A 15,124-nucleotide genomic window follows, 5' to 3' on the forward strand; every position below is an offset into this window, starting at 1 on the left:
GCCTTTTGTGTCTGGCTACCTTTCCTCCTTAGAAGGCATTGGAGGGAGTGCCTGGGTGGCTTGGTTGTTAAGTGTCTGCCTTCAGCTCAGGTCATGATCCTGCGGTACTGGGATCGAGCCCTGCCTCAGGCTCCCTGCTTAGTGGGGAGTCTGCTTCTCCCTCTCCCACACCCATTGCTTGTGTTTCCTCTATGGCTGTCTCTCTCTGTTAAATAAATAAAGAAAAGTCCTTAAAAAAAAGAAAAGAATGCTCTGGAGAGTCACCCATTTTGTTCTATGTCACTAGCTCCTTACTTTTGGAACTCCAAGTGACCGATACTCTGTCCTTGGGTGGTCTTCTATGTAAGGTGCCCTGCCGTTTGTCTAGCCATTCTCTAGTTGAGGGAGCTGCTGCGAGCTTTTGACAGGAACCGGCACATTATATATAAGTGCTGGGGTAGGGGGGCTTGCTGCAAAGTTGGCCTCTGACGTGCCCAGCTCCCCTAATCGCTGCTTCCCTCACCCAGAGAAAGCTCTGGAAGGCCCAAGACTGTATCTGCTGCAGATGTGCAGGGACTGGCCTCCACCGGCAGGCTTCCCGCCCCATCCCCGAAGCGGAGAGTGGGCCCTGAGCCCGAGGAGGAGGCCAGGCGGCCGCAGCCTCACCGCCTGCCAAAATCAGCATCTGGAAAGCTTCTCTACAGTTGGGGCTCCTTCCCCCAGTGCTGGATGATGACGAGAAACTTGGGACCTGTCTCTGACACTTCATGCAGTTCCTCCTGCCAAAAACCAAGAGCTGGAGGCTGGGGAGCAGAGGGGAGGCCCAGGGAGGACGGAAGGATTAAGGAGAAGAATGTGCCCCGTCTTACCAGCGATGGACGCCGTCCTGACTGGTAAGCACCGCCCTTCTGTTCTGACCCACTGGGACAGGGATGGGGAGCTGGGTCACCGCCTTGGGCCTAGGACAGGGGCTCGGGATGGGCAGCAGAGCAGAGAGTTCTAGTTCTGTTGGGTTCCTCCAATAATGGGTCCGTGATTGAAGGAGCGAGACTGATACAAAGCGAAGGTCAAGCAAAGCTTTATTTCGCGCCAAGCATCAAGAATCAAACCAAACGTTTGGGGCCGCGCCTCTTATAGAGAGGGTGACCCTGCTTCTCCTTTACAGACTAGCTTTTAAGGGCAAAGACCATGTGGTTGGGTCTGGCCATGCACAGGTGGCCAATGAAGTTGTAACACACAGAGAAAGCTGCACAGCCATGTTAGGTGACCAATTGAATCACAATTTACCCTAGTAGACATTTGAACCAGCCTATCACCTTGGTCAGAATTAGCGCCCAAAAGGTGCCCAAAGGGCGAGGGCCATACTCCTTGGTAACCAGGGAGACAGTATGCGCCCCCACTGATTGAATACCTCCACCTGGCCTGACCCACCCTTGTACCTGGTCTTTGTTACCTGGGACTGGTTTCTGGGACTTGTTTTTAAGTAAGTTCCCCCCCCCCCGGTGGGGGGGTGACGGAGTCCATTTAAGTTTTACAACAAAATGGCCGTTCAACCGGGGTGGGGCTGCTCTGGCTGAAGAGGCCCTTACAGTTCAAGCCTCACCACTGCTGTGTGCTTTGGTTTCCTCATCTTTAAAATGGGGTGATGAGGAAAAAGCAAAACTCTGGAGACAGTAAAAAGATGAGTGGTGCCAGGGGCTGGTGTGGGGGGCGGTGTGGGAGGGATGATCTGGTGGAGCCCAGGCAGTGAAACTACTCAGTGTGCAGCGATAATGGTGGGTCATTGGCCATACAGTCATCCAAACTCTGACGCAAACTACGGGCTCTGGGTGCCTCCACATTTAAGCACTCTAACAAATGCAGCCCCCCGGGTGGAAATTTGGTAGTGGGAGGCTGTGTCTGTGTAGGGGCAGAAGGTATATGGGAAATCTCTGTACTTTCTGCTCCGTTTTGCTGTGAACCTAAAACTGTTCTAAACACTGAGGTCTATTAAAAATAATGGGATGATGACAATAATAATGCCCCCCCCCAGCTGTGAGGACTTGTAGAGCCGCGCCCAGCCCCGTCTGTCTGCGTTGTGGGAGCGTTAGCCATTATTGTCGGCGGCCCTGTAATTAATGGAGGCTGCTCCAAGCCTCTTCCTTCTCTTCTTTTCCCCTGCCTGGGAGCTCCCCAAGAAAAGAGCCTTGTTTCCTTCCTCTTCCACTGTTCTCTGATTCAAGTCCCCCCTCCCTAAGGGCTCAGCTTTCCCCTTGACCTCCCAGACCATCAGGAAGTCTAGGATTGCAGTGTTTTCCAGTTCTTTTTCTAGCCCATTCCCTCAGCTGACCGCCAAGACCTGGGCTTGACCCAGAAGTAGGAGGTGGAGGAGTGGGGGGAGGCGGAAGTCGTCTGTTGGTGTATGTGTGTCTCTGGGGACATCACCTTTGTCTAGGAGCCATAGTCCCCTGACAGACGGGCCCGGATATGTCTGTGGCCTTGATATCACCCCACCCCCAGGTCCCTTGGGGGGGGTGGCAAACTGCTGAGCCAGCCGGGCCTGAGTGGGGGGGGCACTTCCTCCCCAGCCTTTGGGTCCCCACAGAGAGCTGAGATTTCCGCTCCGATAGCTCCCTGGTGAGGGGAGGACCCAGTTTGCTTTGTGCTTTGTACCCCGTGGGTTGAACACCTGGTTTCTAGAGGTTGTCCAGGCAACACACTCACTTGGCAGAGGTTTCAGTGAGTTTTTGCTGAGGTCTGATCGGACCCCAAGATCTGGCCTGGAACTGAGTGGAAATCTGGCTCAGGAAAAGGAACAAAGTCATTGTCTGACTTTTCTTTATCTCCCCATCAAGGTCCTACTACCTGTGTTAGAACGATCTCGTTTCTTCTCTGTCTCCTCCGTCGGACTGTCAATTTTGGATGGCAGAAACCAGTGAGGCATAACCAGAGGTGGCATGAAGTACTATATGAATATATAGGCTGTGTATATACATGTGGCATTAATATTCTTTCTTTCTTTCTTTCTTTCTTTCTTTCTTTCATTTTTAGATAAGCTCTGTGCCCCAGTGCCCAACATGGGGCTTGAACTCATGACCCTGAGATCAAGAGTTGTATGCTCTTACCCACTGAGCCAGCCAGGTCTGCCAATATATTGATTCCCTTCCTTCCTTCCTTCCTTTTTTCTTTCTCTCCCTTTTTTTCTTTTTTAAATTTTATTTATTTATTTGACAGAGAGAGAGTACAAGCAGGGGGAGCAGCAGGCAGAGGGAGAGGGAGAAGCAGGCTCCCCCTGAGCAGGGAGCTTGATTCAGGGCTCAGACCCCAGAATCCGGGGATCATGACCCAAGCCGAAGGCAGATGCTAACCCACGGAGTCACCCAGGCACTCCTTGTTTCTTTTTATTCTTTTTTGTTTAAATGTTTATTCTTTTGGGTCGCCTGGGTGGTTCTGTTGGTTAAGCAGCTGCCTTTGGCTCAGGCTAAGATCCTGGGGTCCTGGGATTGAGCCCTGCATCAGGCTCTCTGCTCGGTGGAGATCCTGCTTCTCCCTCTGCCTCTCCCTCTGCCTGCCGCTCTGCCTACTTGTGCTCTATCTCTCTGTCAAATAAATAAATGAAATCTTTTTAAAAAGTTTATTCTTTTTTAAGAGTGTATTTATTATTAATATAAATTTATTCTTTTTAGACATGTTTCTTCTTTTTAAATATCATTCTTCTTTTTAAAAATATGTTAATTATTAATATAAATTTATTTAATAGCAATATGTTGCATACTATCATCGGTATGTTTATTAGGCATGTTATTGTTTATGTTATTGATCATAGTCATTATTTTTGTGATAAGAACTATTTTATGACTAGAAGTCTGGTGATTTGTGACCTATTATTTGATTTTTCATGTCTTTGTTAATTTTTAAAATTGATAATGTGAGCTGAAAACTTCCAGCGGATCCCCCAGGGTACACCATAAAGATCTGGTCTCCTCTCACCTGTTCCGCTGCCCCTAGTTCCTCTGCCAGAGGGTAACCACCGTGACTGGTGTCTTGTGCCTTCTCCCAGAGGTGGCCGGTGAGCAGACAGGCAAATGTGTGTGTATTTATACAACCCTTATAAATACACCCAGAAACGCGGGCAAGCAATGCAAACCAATGTGCATTGTGCTTATTTTCAATTTAACACATTGAAGAGAGTTTCACGCCAAGATGAATCCATTTTCACTTTTTAATAGGCCTAAATGGATCAATTTTAATTTCTTTTTGTATCCTTTTGCTTTTCAACACTTTTTTTTTTTAAGGTCTTATTTATTTGATAGAGAAAGACACAGCAAGAGAGGGAACACAAGCAGGGGGAGTGGGAGAGGGAGAAGCAGGCTTCCCGCTGAGCAGGCAGCCCTATGCGGGGCTCAATCCCAGGACCCTGGGATCATAACCTAAGCCAAAGGCAGAAGAGTAACGACTGAGCCACCCAGGCACCCTGCTTTTCAACACTCTTTATGAAGTATATACACACAGAAGACTGCACCCAACCTCTCTTTCTACTGGTTGCATTGTCTAGGTATCAAGCCACCTTAATTTTTTTTTTAAATTTCAGCTCTCTTGAGGCATCGTCGACATATGAAACTGTGAGATATTTAAAGTGTACATCATGTTGATTTGATACACGTAGACGCTGTGGAAGAATACAGCTAGTTGGCGAACACATTTGTTATCTCCCATATTTATGTTGTGTGTGTATCAGACCATGTAAGCCCCATTCTCTTGGCAAATTTCAATTATACAATATGATGTCGGCTAGGACAGCCACCCCATTTTACGTTAGAGCCTCAGACATTATTCATCTCACGGCTGCAAGTTTGTACCCTTTTACCCAGCTCCCCCTTTGCCCTCCTCAGTGCAGCAGCTGGCAATCACCACTTTCTTCCTCTCTGTTTCTCTGAGTTTGACCTTGTTTTGTCTTGTTTAGATTCCACATATAAGTGATAACCAAACAGTATTTGTCTTTCCCTCCTTGGCTTATTTCACTTTGTATAATCTCTCCAGGTTCATCCATGCTGTTGAAAATGGCAGGATTTTCTTCCTTCTCATGGCTGAATAATAGTCCATCGTGTGTGCACATCGTATTTTCTTTTTTAATAATTTTTAAAAGAGGGACACCTGGGTGGCTCAGTGGGTTAAAGCCTCTGCCTTTGGCTCAGGTCGTGATCCCAGGGTCCTGGGATCGAGTCCCACATCGGGCTCTCTGCTCAGCGGGGAGCCTGCTTCCTCCTTTTTCTCTGCCTGCCTCTCTGCCTACTTGTGATCTCTGTCTATCAAATAAATAAATAAAATCTTTTTAAAAATAATGATTTTTAAAAAGATTTTATTTATTCATTTGAGAGAGATAGAGAGAGAGCACAAGCTGGGCAGGGGGAGAAGGGGAGGAAGAAGCAGACTGCCCGCGGAGCAGGGAGCCCATTCCGGGACTCGATCCCAAGAGCCTGGGATTGTGACTTGAGCCAAAGGCAGATGCTTAACTGACTAAGCCACCCAGGTGCCCCTATACCACATTTTCTTTATCCATTCCTTCACTGACGAATACTGAGGTTATTTACATATCTTGGCTATTGTGTGTAATGCTGCGATGAACATGGGAGTGCAGATAACCCTTTTCATCCTTGTATATTTCAACGTTCTTGACTGAAGCATGATACACCTACAGAAAAGTGCACCAAAATTCTCCTGGTCATTGCACCATTTAGGTCTCTAGCGGTCCACTTTTAATTTAACTTATTACTGGCATAGGATCACGTGCACATGTTACAAAAATGAAGAGTTAGGAGAGCGTTCATAGAATGAAAGCAGCCTCCCTTCCATGCCCTGTCCCTATCTTCCCCTTCCACTCCCAGGGAATTCACTGGTTTCTTCTTTCTCCAATATTCTGCATATTCTGAGGACATGTGGTGGAACATCAGCTCCATAGGGACCCAGAGTTTTGTCTTATTTGATCTTGATGTATCTCCAGCCTTTTAGGATACTATCTGGTACACAGCGAGTGCTTAATGTATCTGGTAAATAGCGTATATGAAGGTTATGTATGCATTTTCACAAATAGTGTCCTCCTAAAAAGCTCTCTCTCTCTTTTTTTTTTAAGATTTTATTTATTTATTTGAGAGAGAGAGAGAGTGAGAGCATGAAAGAGGAGAAGGTTAGAGGCAGAAGCAGACTCCCCATGGAGCTGGGATCCTGATGCGGGGCTCGATCCTAGGACTCCGGGATCATGACCTGAGCTGAAGGCAGTCACTTAACCAACTGAGCCAACCAGGCACCCCTAAAAGGCTGTCTCTTGTCCCTGAACATAAGCTCCAAAAGGGTGAGGCCCTTTTTCCTGGTTTTGTTCACTGTTGTTGTCCAGGAGGTGTACCAAAAATGTTTGTTGGAGGAACCAAGGGCTCTCCTATTATGCTGATCTCTCCCACACATGTGTGTGTGCATGAATGTGACTGAGGGTGTCCTGCCCTCTCAGCAGCTAGGCACACAGAGTCACCCGGGGAAAAGCTGAATGAGGAAAAGAGAGGGAAACCAAAGAACCGTATGGAAGATTAGGCCCCAAGCTGGAAGGTGGGCTGAGCCTGGGCCTTCTTGTTTGGTTGACTCCAGCAAGGGCAGCTCCGGGGATCATCAGCAGAGGCAAGGGAGACTGTTGGGTGCTCCCACTTTTCTAGGGGCCTTTTCTGAATTTTGAGGTCTTATCAAGGCAAAAGCTACTCCTGTCTTTGGGCCAAGGCGTGGCACATACTGGGGACTTGATTTGCTGGAGGAACTCGGAGCAGGCGCTTGGTGCCTTTTTGCTGCGTTGACACATGGGGGCTTTGGTGTCTCCTTGTTGAGTATATAAATGGGGTCCCAGGTTCTCCAACTCCGGGGTCCCAGGGATGACCCAAGAGTACATCTGCGATTGAAGACTGTTGTTTCAGGGTGAAGACAGTGGTTTCACGGAGCCGCGTGACGTCACGCTCCCGCAGGTTCTCACGACTGGGTCCCGGGAGGGGCAGGGCGGGGGGGGGGGTGAGGGGAGATGCGGACAAAGGGACCCCGCGCGCCTCCCCCGCCGTCCCCAGCGCGCGCGGCCGGGCAGACCCGCCACATCTGGAATTCATTGCAGCCGCCGCCGGAAAGGGGAGGGGAGGAGGGCGGGGCGAGTGGGGGGGCTAGGCGGTGTCTCTCCCCGCCCCCCTCTGTCCCCGGTCGGGAGCCCCGGGACGCAGTCCCAGTACGGCGGGCAGCCCCAGCCCCTGCCGATGCCGTCCCGGGGACGCAGACGCCAGAGCGAGCCCCTCCGGCCAGGGCAGGGACCCGGGCCGGCCCAGCCAGGTGAGTGTGCGGGACGAGTGGGAGGCCGAAAGGACGGGCCCGGGATCCCTGAGTCGCAGGATCGGAGCTGGGTAGCCAGGCCAGGGGTCGAGGGCGCACCGGGGCGCGCACGCGCCGCCCGTGCTTCTGCTGCACGGAGGGAGTGGTCACTGTGCGCCCTCTCCACGACTCCGGGCGGCCCCTACAGCCTCGGCTGCGAACCCCCAGACTGAGCTCCCCGCCTTCCCCGGCGGCAGGAAGTTGGCGCCGAAGAGAAGGCGGATCCGAGCTCTTTCGGCCAGAGACTGGGAGGCAGAGCGGTGTGCTCCGGGACCGGGGGGTTTGGGGAGTGTGTGTGTGAAGGGGAGGGGCCCTCCCGCAGGCGGACTCCGGCTGAGCCAGAGCGAAAGGTGCAGCGAGCCGCGGAGCTTCTAAATCAGGGGCGGGGTCCCCGGGGAGGGCCGTCTGCTCCACCGCCTGCTAGTCTGCCTCTGTGCCTCAGTTTCCCCGAGTAGTTCGTCTTCTTCAGTCACCCCCTCGGGGGTGTGGCTTTGTTCTGGAAGGAAAGGGAACGTGAGTGCGTGACTCTCGCGCCTCTCCTTTCACCTGGGGCCCAGGGACGGGGCGGGGGTGCAGTCACCCGTGGCACGGACCTCGTGTGTTCGGGGACCCAGTTGAGCGTCGGAACCTCGCCCCCTCCTCGGGCACGAGTTGACTCACCCGGGGATTTCCATGCCCTCCCCCGACTCTGCGCCAGTCAGATGCTCCGGGAGCCACGCGCTGAGCCCACGGACCCCCGCGTGGCGCGATGGTGGTTTGGTATTTACCAAGAGGCTGCAACTGGGATCACAACCCCACCCCCCAACTCCCGCCTCTAAGCCCTCCGGGAATATTCGGGCGAAGCTCCTGGCAGGACGCAGAGGTGCCCCCCCCCCAGCCACGGGAGATGTAGGGGTTCCTCGCGTGTGGCTGTCGCGAGAGAGGCCCCAGCGGGAGCGAGCGTGGATACCGCGCATTCCACCGCCAGATAAGGAGGCCTAGACTGCAGCCGGAGGGCGGGGGCGGGTCCTGCCGCTGTCTCCACGGAGACGCGCTGGGCTTCGCACCGTCAGGGGGCTGCCGGCGACCCGAGGCTTCTCCAGCCTCTGCTGTGGTTTGGGGGCTAGGCTGAATTGAGGTGCCTCTACCTCGGGGACCCTCGGGGCTTTGTTCACTCTTCCGTCCGTCCGTCCATCCATCCATCCATCCATCCAGCACACGTTTTCAGAGCGCCTTCTGTGTGCCAGGCATCACGCCAAAGGGGCTGAAAACAGACTTGGTCGCTGGCCTCCAATACTCATATTCTACCACGGAAGCCAGACAGAACACAATAAAATACAATAATGATCTCTGAGGAGGGCAAGTTGTGTGAAGACAATGAAGTAAGATGCTGTCATAGAGAGGCTCCCCCGGGAAGGTGGCTATGGCAGACCAACGGTCAGAGGAGATCCCTCTGAGCCGGTGACCTTAAAACCGAAACCAGAAGGAGGGGAAGACAGTCATTCCAGAATTTGAGGGAAGGGCATGCCAGGTGGAGGGAGAGCCAAGTCTCTGAGGTAGGGATGGGGATGGCACCTAGGAGGCCAGCGTGGTTGAAGTGGAGAGGCCCTGGGGGGGCGTGGGAGGAGGCTAGATGGGCAAGGGCCAGGCCATTTTGGGCAGCGGGGAGCCATGGAAGAATTAGGAGGTGAGGGAGTGACACAGTATATTGGCTTTGTGAATTAAACAGCTCCCCCTGGTTGCTGCACGGAGAACCGCAGCGTAGGGCGCTCCTGACCGCTTAAGGAAAACCAAAAGTAGGGGTGGGGATACTACCCTAGGGCCAATGGCAGGGATCAGTGAGTGACAGTGGGACTGTTAGCACAGGGCCTGCCTCAGTGGAACTTGGAGGAGGGGCTCCTGGAAGCCGCTGAGGCTTTCCCATGTCCTTCCTCTCTTCTAATCTCCCACGAAACAGTCTTGGTCTATCTTCCCTTCCCTCCAAACCCTGTCACTTGTCCCTCTCATTGCATTTCAGGCCGGCCTGGCCATTCCCTGGCTGTAACCAGGGAATGGTAACCAGTGACCTCTTACTGAGCCTCTGGGAAGACGGCCTTGGTGAAGGTGAGCGGGAGACAAGCCCTGTGTTTAGCCAGGTCTGGGGAGGGGAGCCAGGCCTCCCAGGGAGGGGAGCAGCCAAGGCCTCTATCGGCCTGGTTTGGGTGGGGGTGCCTCTTCTGCCAGCCCCAGTCTCCAGGCCCCGCTTCCTCTTTCTGGGAAGCATGAGCCTGCCTTAAGCTCTGTCTTCAGCAGAGTCCTAGTGGGGAAGATGAGAAGAGGGAAGCAGTGTGGGCCTCGGTTTCCCCTTCTCTAACTAGGCGAGCCACCCCTCCTTCTGAGGAAGCCTTGACAGCCTCCAAGGGCTGCAGAAAGTGAGTGTGCAGCTCCCGGTCTCGCCCCCCACCCCCACCCCAGGGAAGAAGACAGACTTTCGGTGGGCCTCTGGGCTGTGAGGACTGAACCCAATTCTTATTTCTCCAGGAAACCTCCATAAATCTTCCTCTTGGCTGCCAGACCAGAAGGTTGGTGGCCCCGTGTGAGGGAGGGGGGAAGGGGGTGACCTAGGCTTTTCGCCCACCAGCACGGGTGCTTCCCAGGCCTGCAACGGGCCCTCGATTCTCAGTCATGAACCCCAGGAGGGGCCCAGAAGGGCAGGGCAGCCTGGGGGGCGTCTGGTCGGCGTGACCTGGCGGTCAGGCTGCGGTTCACACTGTCCCCAGGGACATCCACACAGCCCTAACTCTGTTCTCTGAAAGATGTGGTCGGCCTGTAAAGGACCCATCACGAGCGCCTTCCTTAGAGAGCCCCCGACAGGGCCAATCAAATGCCGAGGACGGAAAGCTCAGGCCAATGGGCGAATCGCTCAAGGCCCTGGGATTGAAGATCAGCCAATCAGGGCGCGGGCTGTTTCTGCCCCGAAGGCCGGTCTAGTGGGGCGGAGGCCAGGGCCAGGCTAGCTCCCGGCCGGCTGCAGCCTGCAACGGCCAGAGGGCATCAGGGCGCCCAGGGCCCGATCCGGCAGCGGAACAAGGGGCCTCTGTTTGGCGATCTGGGCGGGGCGGCAGTCTCCAGGGATGCGCACAAGGCCTTTCTCTGTTTCCAAACTAGGACGGATGCCCCTTCACCCAGGGGGAGCAGCTGCCTCTGTCAGGCCCCCGGCCAGGGCCTCTCCTGAGGGGGCGTCCAGGGACTGACATGGCTTGGGTAACCCCGGAAGCCCCCCATAATTCTCAGGCTCACTAGGAACCAGCCTAACCAGCCTTTCCTGGAACGGTACTCCAGGAGCACACGTGTTCCTTGCCAGGCCTGTTTCCAGGCACCTAGGGAGGGCTCTTCCCGCTCCCTCCCCCATTAGCTAAAGGCTGGAGCTTCCTCCTGGCTCCCCTCCGCCAAAGGCAGACACTGCACCAGCCCCTCTGAGACTACCCCCCACCGCCACCACCAAGCTGGGAGGAGGCCGTGATCTTGGCCTCTCAGCCTCTCTGCCCACGCTTCTTCCCGCCCCCTCCCCCCACAGCTCAGTTTTCCTTGAGGGGGGGGTGACTCAGGCTTTCATGGAAACAAATGTCCGTCCCCCCTCTCCTCTCAACCCCCTCTCCGGGTGCCTCTCGCCCCCTCTTCGGCTCACATGACTTCAGCTTCAGCGCTGCAGCAGCTGCCCCAACCTCCCAGCCAGGACCTCCCAGACTGGTCTCCTGTGGCTCCCCCATCCCCTCACCCCCTCCCAGCCTTTCCCACACCGGATGTGACTGGGAAGTGAGGACTCCACCCTGCTTCTTCCTGGGGCCTCACATCTGGATTTCATCCTGGCTGGGGAGGGGGGTGCCAGCGCCCTGCCCACCCCTCTGGGACCCTCTGTCCCAGGGCAGGGCTAGATGGTGCTGATGAGAACAGGATGTTGGGAATCTTGCCGTGGCTAACTCAGTCTACATTCCCTCCCCAAAGATTGGCTGGAGGGCACCTAGTCCCCAGCTGTGTGTGTGGTAGGAAGAGAGGGGCTAGTATATAGGCTAGTATTTGTTGAGTGCTTGCTATGTACTAAGGGTGCCTCTTGTGCCATTCAAGAGAATTTTCCCATTTCCCCTATAAAGCGGGCTTTCTTCTCCGCATTGCACAGATGAGGACATAGCAGTGAGAGGCCAAGTGTTGAGTGACTTGCCCAAGGTCTCACAGCATGTCAGGTGGAGTGGAGTTGAACCCGGGAGTGCCTCCAAGGTCTTCATCCTTGAAGATGCCATGACCTCTTAGACGCTTAAACCTCAGGGCCGCCCTGGTGTCTCCCCAAGACCTTATCTCGGGAGCACCCATGGCCGCAAGGCTTAGACCCAGCCTGAAATCCAGGGCAGTGGGTGGTAATGAGCAGGGGTTGGTGCTATCAGCAGCCAGCATCTTGCTGACCCAGGTTGGCAGGCGGCATGAGGCCCCGGGCTCCAGTGTAGTCCAAAAGGGAGATGAGCCCTCCAGGCTCTGCCCAAGGCTCGCTGTCTGGGGAGGTGAGCAAGAGTTCTGGAAGTTTATTTTGTGTCCCTCATGCTCTTTGGGGGAGCTTCTGTTCTTCTGAGACCTCACAACCTTGAGGTTATAGAGGCTTTGGGGAGGTTTTCTGGCTCTACCACTTACCGGCTTTGAGACTTAGAGCAAGTGAGTTAACCTCTCTGGGTTTCCGGTTGGTAAAGCAGGGAAGATGATGCTTCTGACTTTGTGTGGCCACTCAGTGAGAAGGGAGGGAGCTGGGACTCAAACCACAGCCACCCAAAGTCAGAACCCAGGAAGCAGCCATGGCACTGACCCATGTGTCTGTCTGTCTGTCTTTTTTCTCTGCAGCTCTGACAGCCCCATGGCCCTGGTGGGCCACTGAGCCCCACCATGGGCAGCCTGTATTCAGAGTACCTAAGCCCCAGCAAGGTGCGGGAACACTACAATTACACCAAGGAGACTCTGGACAGTCAGGAGACGCCCTCCCGCCAGGTGGCCTTGGTTGTCATCATCATCCTCTGCTTCGCCATTGTGGTGGAGAACCTGCTGGTGCTCATCGCGGTCGCTCGCAACAGCAAGTTCCACTCAGCCATGTACCTGTTCCTGGGCAACTTGGCCGCCTCGGACCTCCTGGCAGGAGTGGCCTTCGTCGCCAATACCTTGCTGTCGGGTCCAGTCACACTGGGGCTGACCCCGGTGCAGTGGTTTGCCCGAGAGGGCTCCGCCTTCATCACACTCTCGGCTTCTGTCTTCAGCCTCCTGGCCATCGCCATTGAGCGGCATGTGGCCATTGCCAAGGTCAAGCTCTACGGCAGCGACAAGAGCTGCCGTATGCTGCTGCTGATTGCGGCCTCGTGGCTCATCTCGCTGGCTCTCGGCGGCCTGCCCATCCTTGGGTGGAACTGCCTGGGCCATCTCGAGGCCTGCTCCACTGTTCTGCCGCTCTACACCAAGCACTACGTGCTCTGTGTGGTCACCATCTTCTCCGTCATCTTACTGGCCATTGTCGCTCTGTATGTCCGCATCTACTGCGTGGTCCGCTCCAGCCACGCCGACGTGGCCGGCCCCCAGACGCTGGCCCTGCTCAAGACAGTCACCATCGTGCTGGGTGTCTTCATTGTCTGCTGGCTGCCGGCCTTCAGCATCCTGCTCCTGGACTACGCCTGCCCTGTCCGGTCCTGCCCTGTCCTCTACAAGGCCCACTACTTCTTTGCCTTCGCCACTCTGAACTCGCTGCTCAACCCCGTCATCTACACGTGGCGCAGCCGGGACCTGCGGCGGGAGGTGCTGCGGCCGCTGCGGTGCTGCAGGCGGGCGGCGGGGGTTCAAGGACGGCGGGGGGGTACCCCGGGCCATCGGCTCCTGCCTCTCCGCAGCTCCAGCTCCCTGGAGAGGGGCACGCACATGCCTACGTCGCCCACGTTTCTGGAGGGCAACACGGTGGTCTAAGGAGCAAGTAGGCCACCAGGCCATAGCACAGGGCTCTGTGAGCTGTCTCCCTGGACAGAGAGGGGGCTGCGAAGCAAGATGCCCATACACCACAGACCTGGGTGACATTGAAACTATTTCACCCTGCCCTCGGCCCGCTGAGACCCCCCACCGGGCAGATGGCAGAGCTCCAATGGGGTCAGAGGCTAGTGCAGTAACTAATGTGACCACCTTCAGAACCGGATCGCGGGGAGGCTCCAGGGGACCTGGAAGGGGCCTGGGTGACACAGCAGGCAAGCACTCAGGTGACACGGCAGGTGGCACTCCAGGGCGGGGGAGCTCAGGGCAGGAACAATTCACAACCCGATACAAGGGATTTCAACATTTCACGACTCTCTGACCCTCTGCCCTGAATGGAACTTCCCTCTCTGAATCCAGCCCCGCTGTCACCTTTTCCTGACAACCTTAAGCCACTTCCCCACAACCCCTGTTCCCAAAGGGCTGGAGGCCTCCTCCCTGACTGTCCTGGGCGGCCCCAGCTGACAGTTGCAAGGCCCCAGTCCACAGCTTCCCCAAATTTCACCAGCTGCCCATTTCGGCGGCTTCTTCCCTTTCCTCTGTCTCTCCACGCGATGCTGGCAAACCACAGGGTTGGGGGTAGATGCTGGATGCTATTCTCAGACCTCATCGGCCAATTGCACTATTTGGGGCACAAAGGAGTCACCACGGGCTAGAGAAACTGGTCTGGGGGCCTGAGGAGGGCTCTGGGCCTCCTGGTGGGAAAGGGTGGAACTTGAGAAGGTTCTAGGGGAGCTGTTGGCAGAGGACCCCCATTCCTAAAAACCACCCCCCTGCCCAAGGTACTCCCACCTCCAGCGCAGCCAGGGTAACCAGATCTCCTGAGGCAGGGCAGCCTTGAGCCCGCTGTGCCTCCTTTCAAGTTGCATTGTATGGAGAAACATGGGGGCCAGGGGGCCAAGGACAATGATTGTGGGGTGCTCCCTTCTCGCCTGCCCCAGAAGGACTTCGCTAAATTCCATGGATAAATGGAAGGAATGTTGCGGTACAAATATATATTTATGTGTGTCTGTGTGTGCGTGTGTGTGATGCGTGTGACCTCCTCTCCCCACTGGGCTCCCCCAGAATGGATGCTGTTGTTGTCTCACGTCTGTGTTGAAGCTGCCAAAGAGGGGTCGGCCCCCGCACAGACCCCTTTGTAATTGCTGGCTCATCTCCCCGCTTGAGAGCTGGGGTACAGCTCGCCTCGGGGAAGGAAACCTCATGCCTCAAAGCAATTTCTTGTGAATGCAAAGGCTGGGGAAGAGGGTGTTGGGGGGCAAGGAGCCAGTCGGGGGCCTGTCTCCCCCCATACAGCTCCCCAGATGCCCCTCGTGCCTGAGACCCGGACCCAGGCCAATAAACGGTTCAATTCCTCGTTTGGGTGGTTGTCTTTTGAGACTTAAGGTGGCCATTGCCCTAACTAGCACCCGGTGGCCGGAGGGTGCATGGGATAGGGAGGGTGGGCGGGATGGGGAGGGTAGCTGCTGCCCAGGCCGCTCATACTTGGTCATCCTTCCTATTCTGTGCCCCAACCCCGAGCCTCACCCAAGCCAGGATTACAGTGATTTCTGAGAAAACAGGGTGAATGCTGACCTTTCCCTTAGGGCATCTGTCTGGCCCTTCCCAGTGATTAATTAGATTCCTGACCTCCTTGTTTCCCTTCAGAGATAGCCTGGCAGGTGTGGGAGGGTCCCCTACTTCACCTCATCTTACCTACCTGTTCCTCCCTAGGAGAATGGTCTTAGGGGACATGGACCCTGATGACCCTCCAGGGCTCAGTCTTCCCCAAAGGAAT

The 15,124-nt window shown here is 55.2% G+C and overlaps 1 protein-coding gene across 7 annotated transcripts; it reads left to right on the forward strand.

Annotated features, from left to right (window-relative positions):
- Nucleotides 1–771: 771 nt before the first annotated feature.
- S1PR2 (sphingosine-1-phosphate receptor 2) lies at nt 772–14,703 on the forward strand. Of its 7 annotated transcripts, XM_045084226.1 has the most exons (5): nt 7,118–7,308; nt 9,344–9,429; nt 9,684–9,737; nt 9,847–9,887; nt 12,190–14,703. In XM_045084226.1, exon 5 carries the CDS (start codon nt 12,232–12,234, stop codon nt 13,288–13,290), a length of 1,059 nt encoding a protein of 352 aa, XP_044940161.1. In that variant the 5' UTR covers nt 7,118–7,308; nt 9,344–9,429; nt 9,684–9,737; nt 9,847–9,887; nt 12,190–12,231; the 3' UTR covers nt 13,291–14,703. The 7 variants fall into 7 exon arrangements, with proteins under 7 accessions (XP_044940165.1, XP_004748523.1, XP_044940161.1 ...); XM_045084230.1 differs by lacking the exons at nt 7,118–7,308; nt 9,684–9,737 and adding an exon at nt 772–872; XM_013054172.2 differs by lacking the exon at nt 9,684–9,737 and having other exon boundaries at nt 9,781–9,887.
- Nucleotides 14,704–15,124: the final 421 nt, after the last annotated feature.

Source organism: Mustela putorius, unplaced genomic scaffold (assembly GCF_011764305.1).
Source record: "Mustela putorius furo isolate JIRA1106 unplaced genomic scaffold, ASM1176430v1.1 tig00000095_pilon_pilon_pilon, whole genome shotgun sequence".
In the NCBI taxonomy this organism is placed as follows: domain Eukaryota; kingdom Metazoa; phylum Chordata; class Mammalia; order Carnivora; family Mustelidae; genus Mustela; species Mustela putorius.

Coding starts and splice junctions, on each gene's coding strand:
- S1PR2 (XM_045084230.1), top strand. CDS start 12,232: ATGGGCAGCCTGTATTCAGAGTACCTAAGCCCCAGCAAGGTGCGGGAA.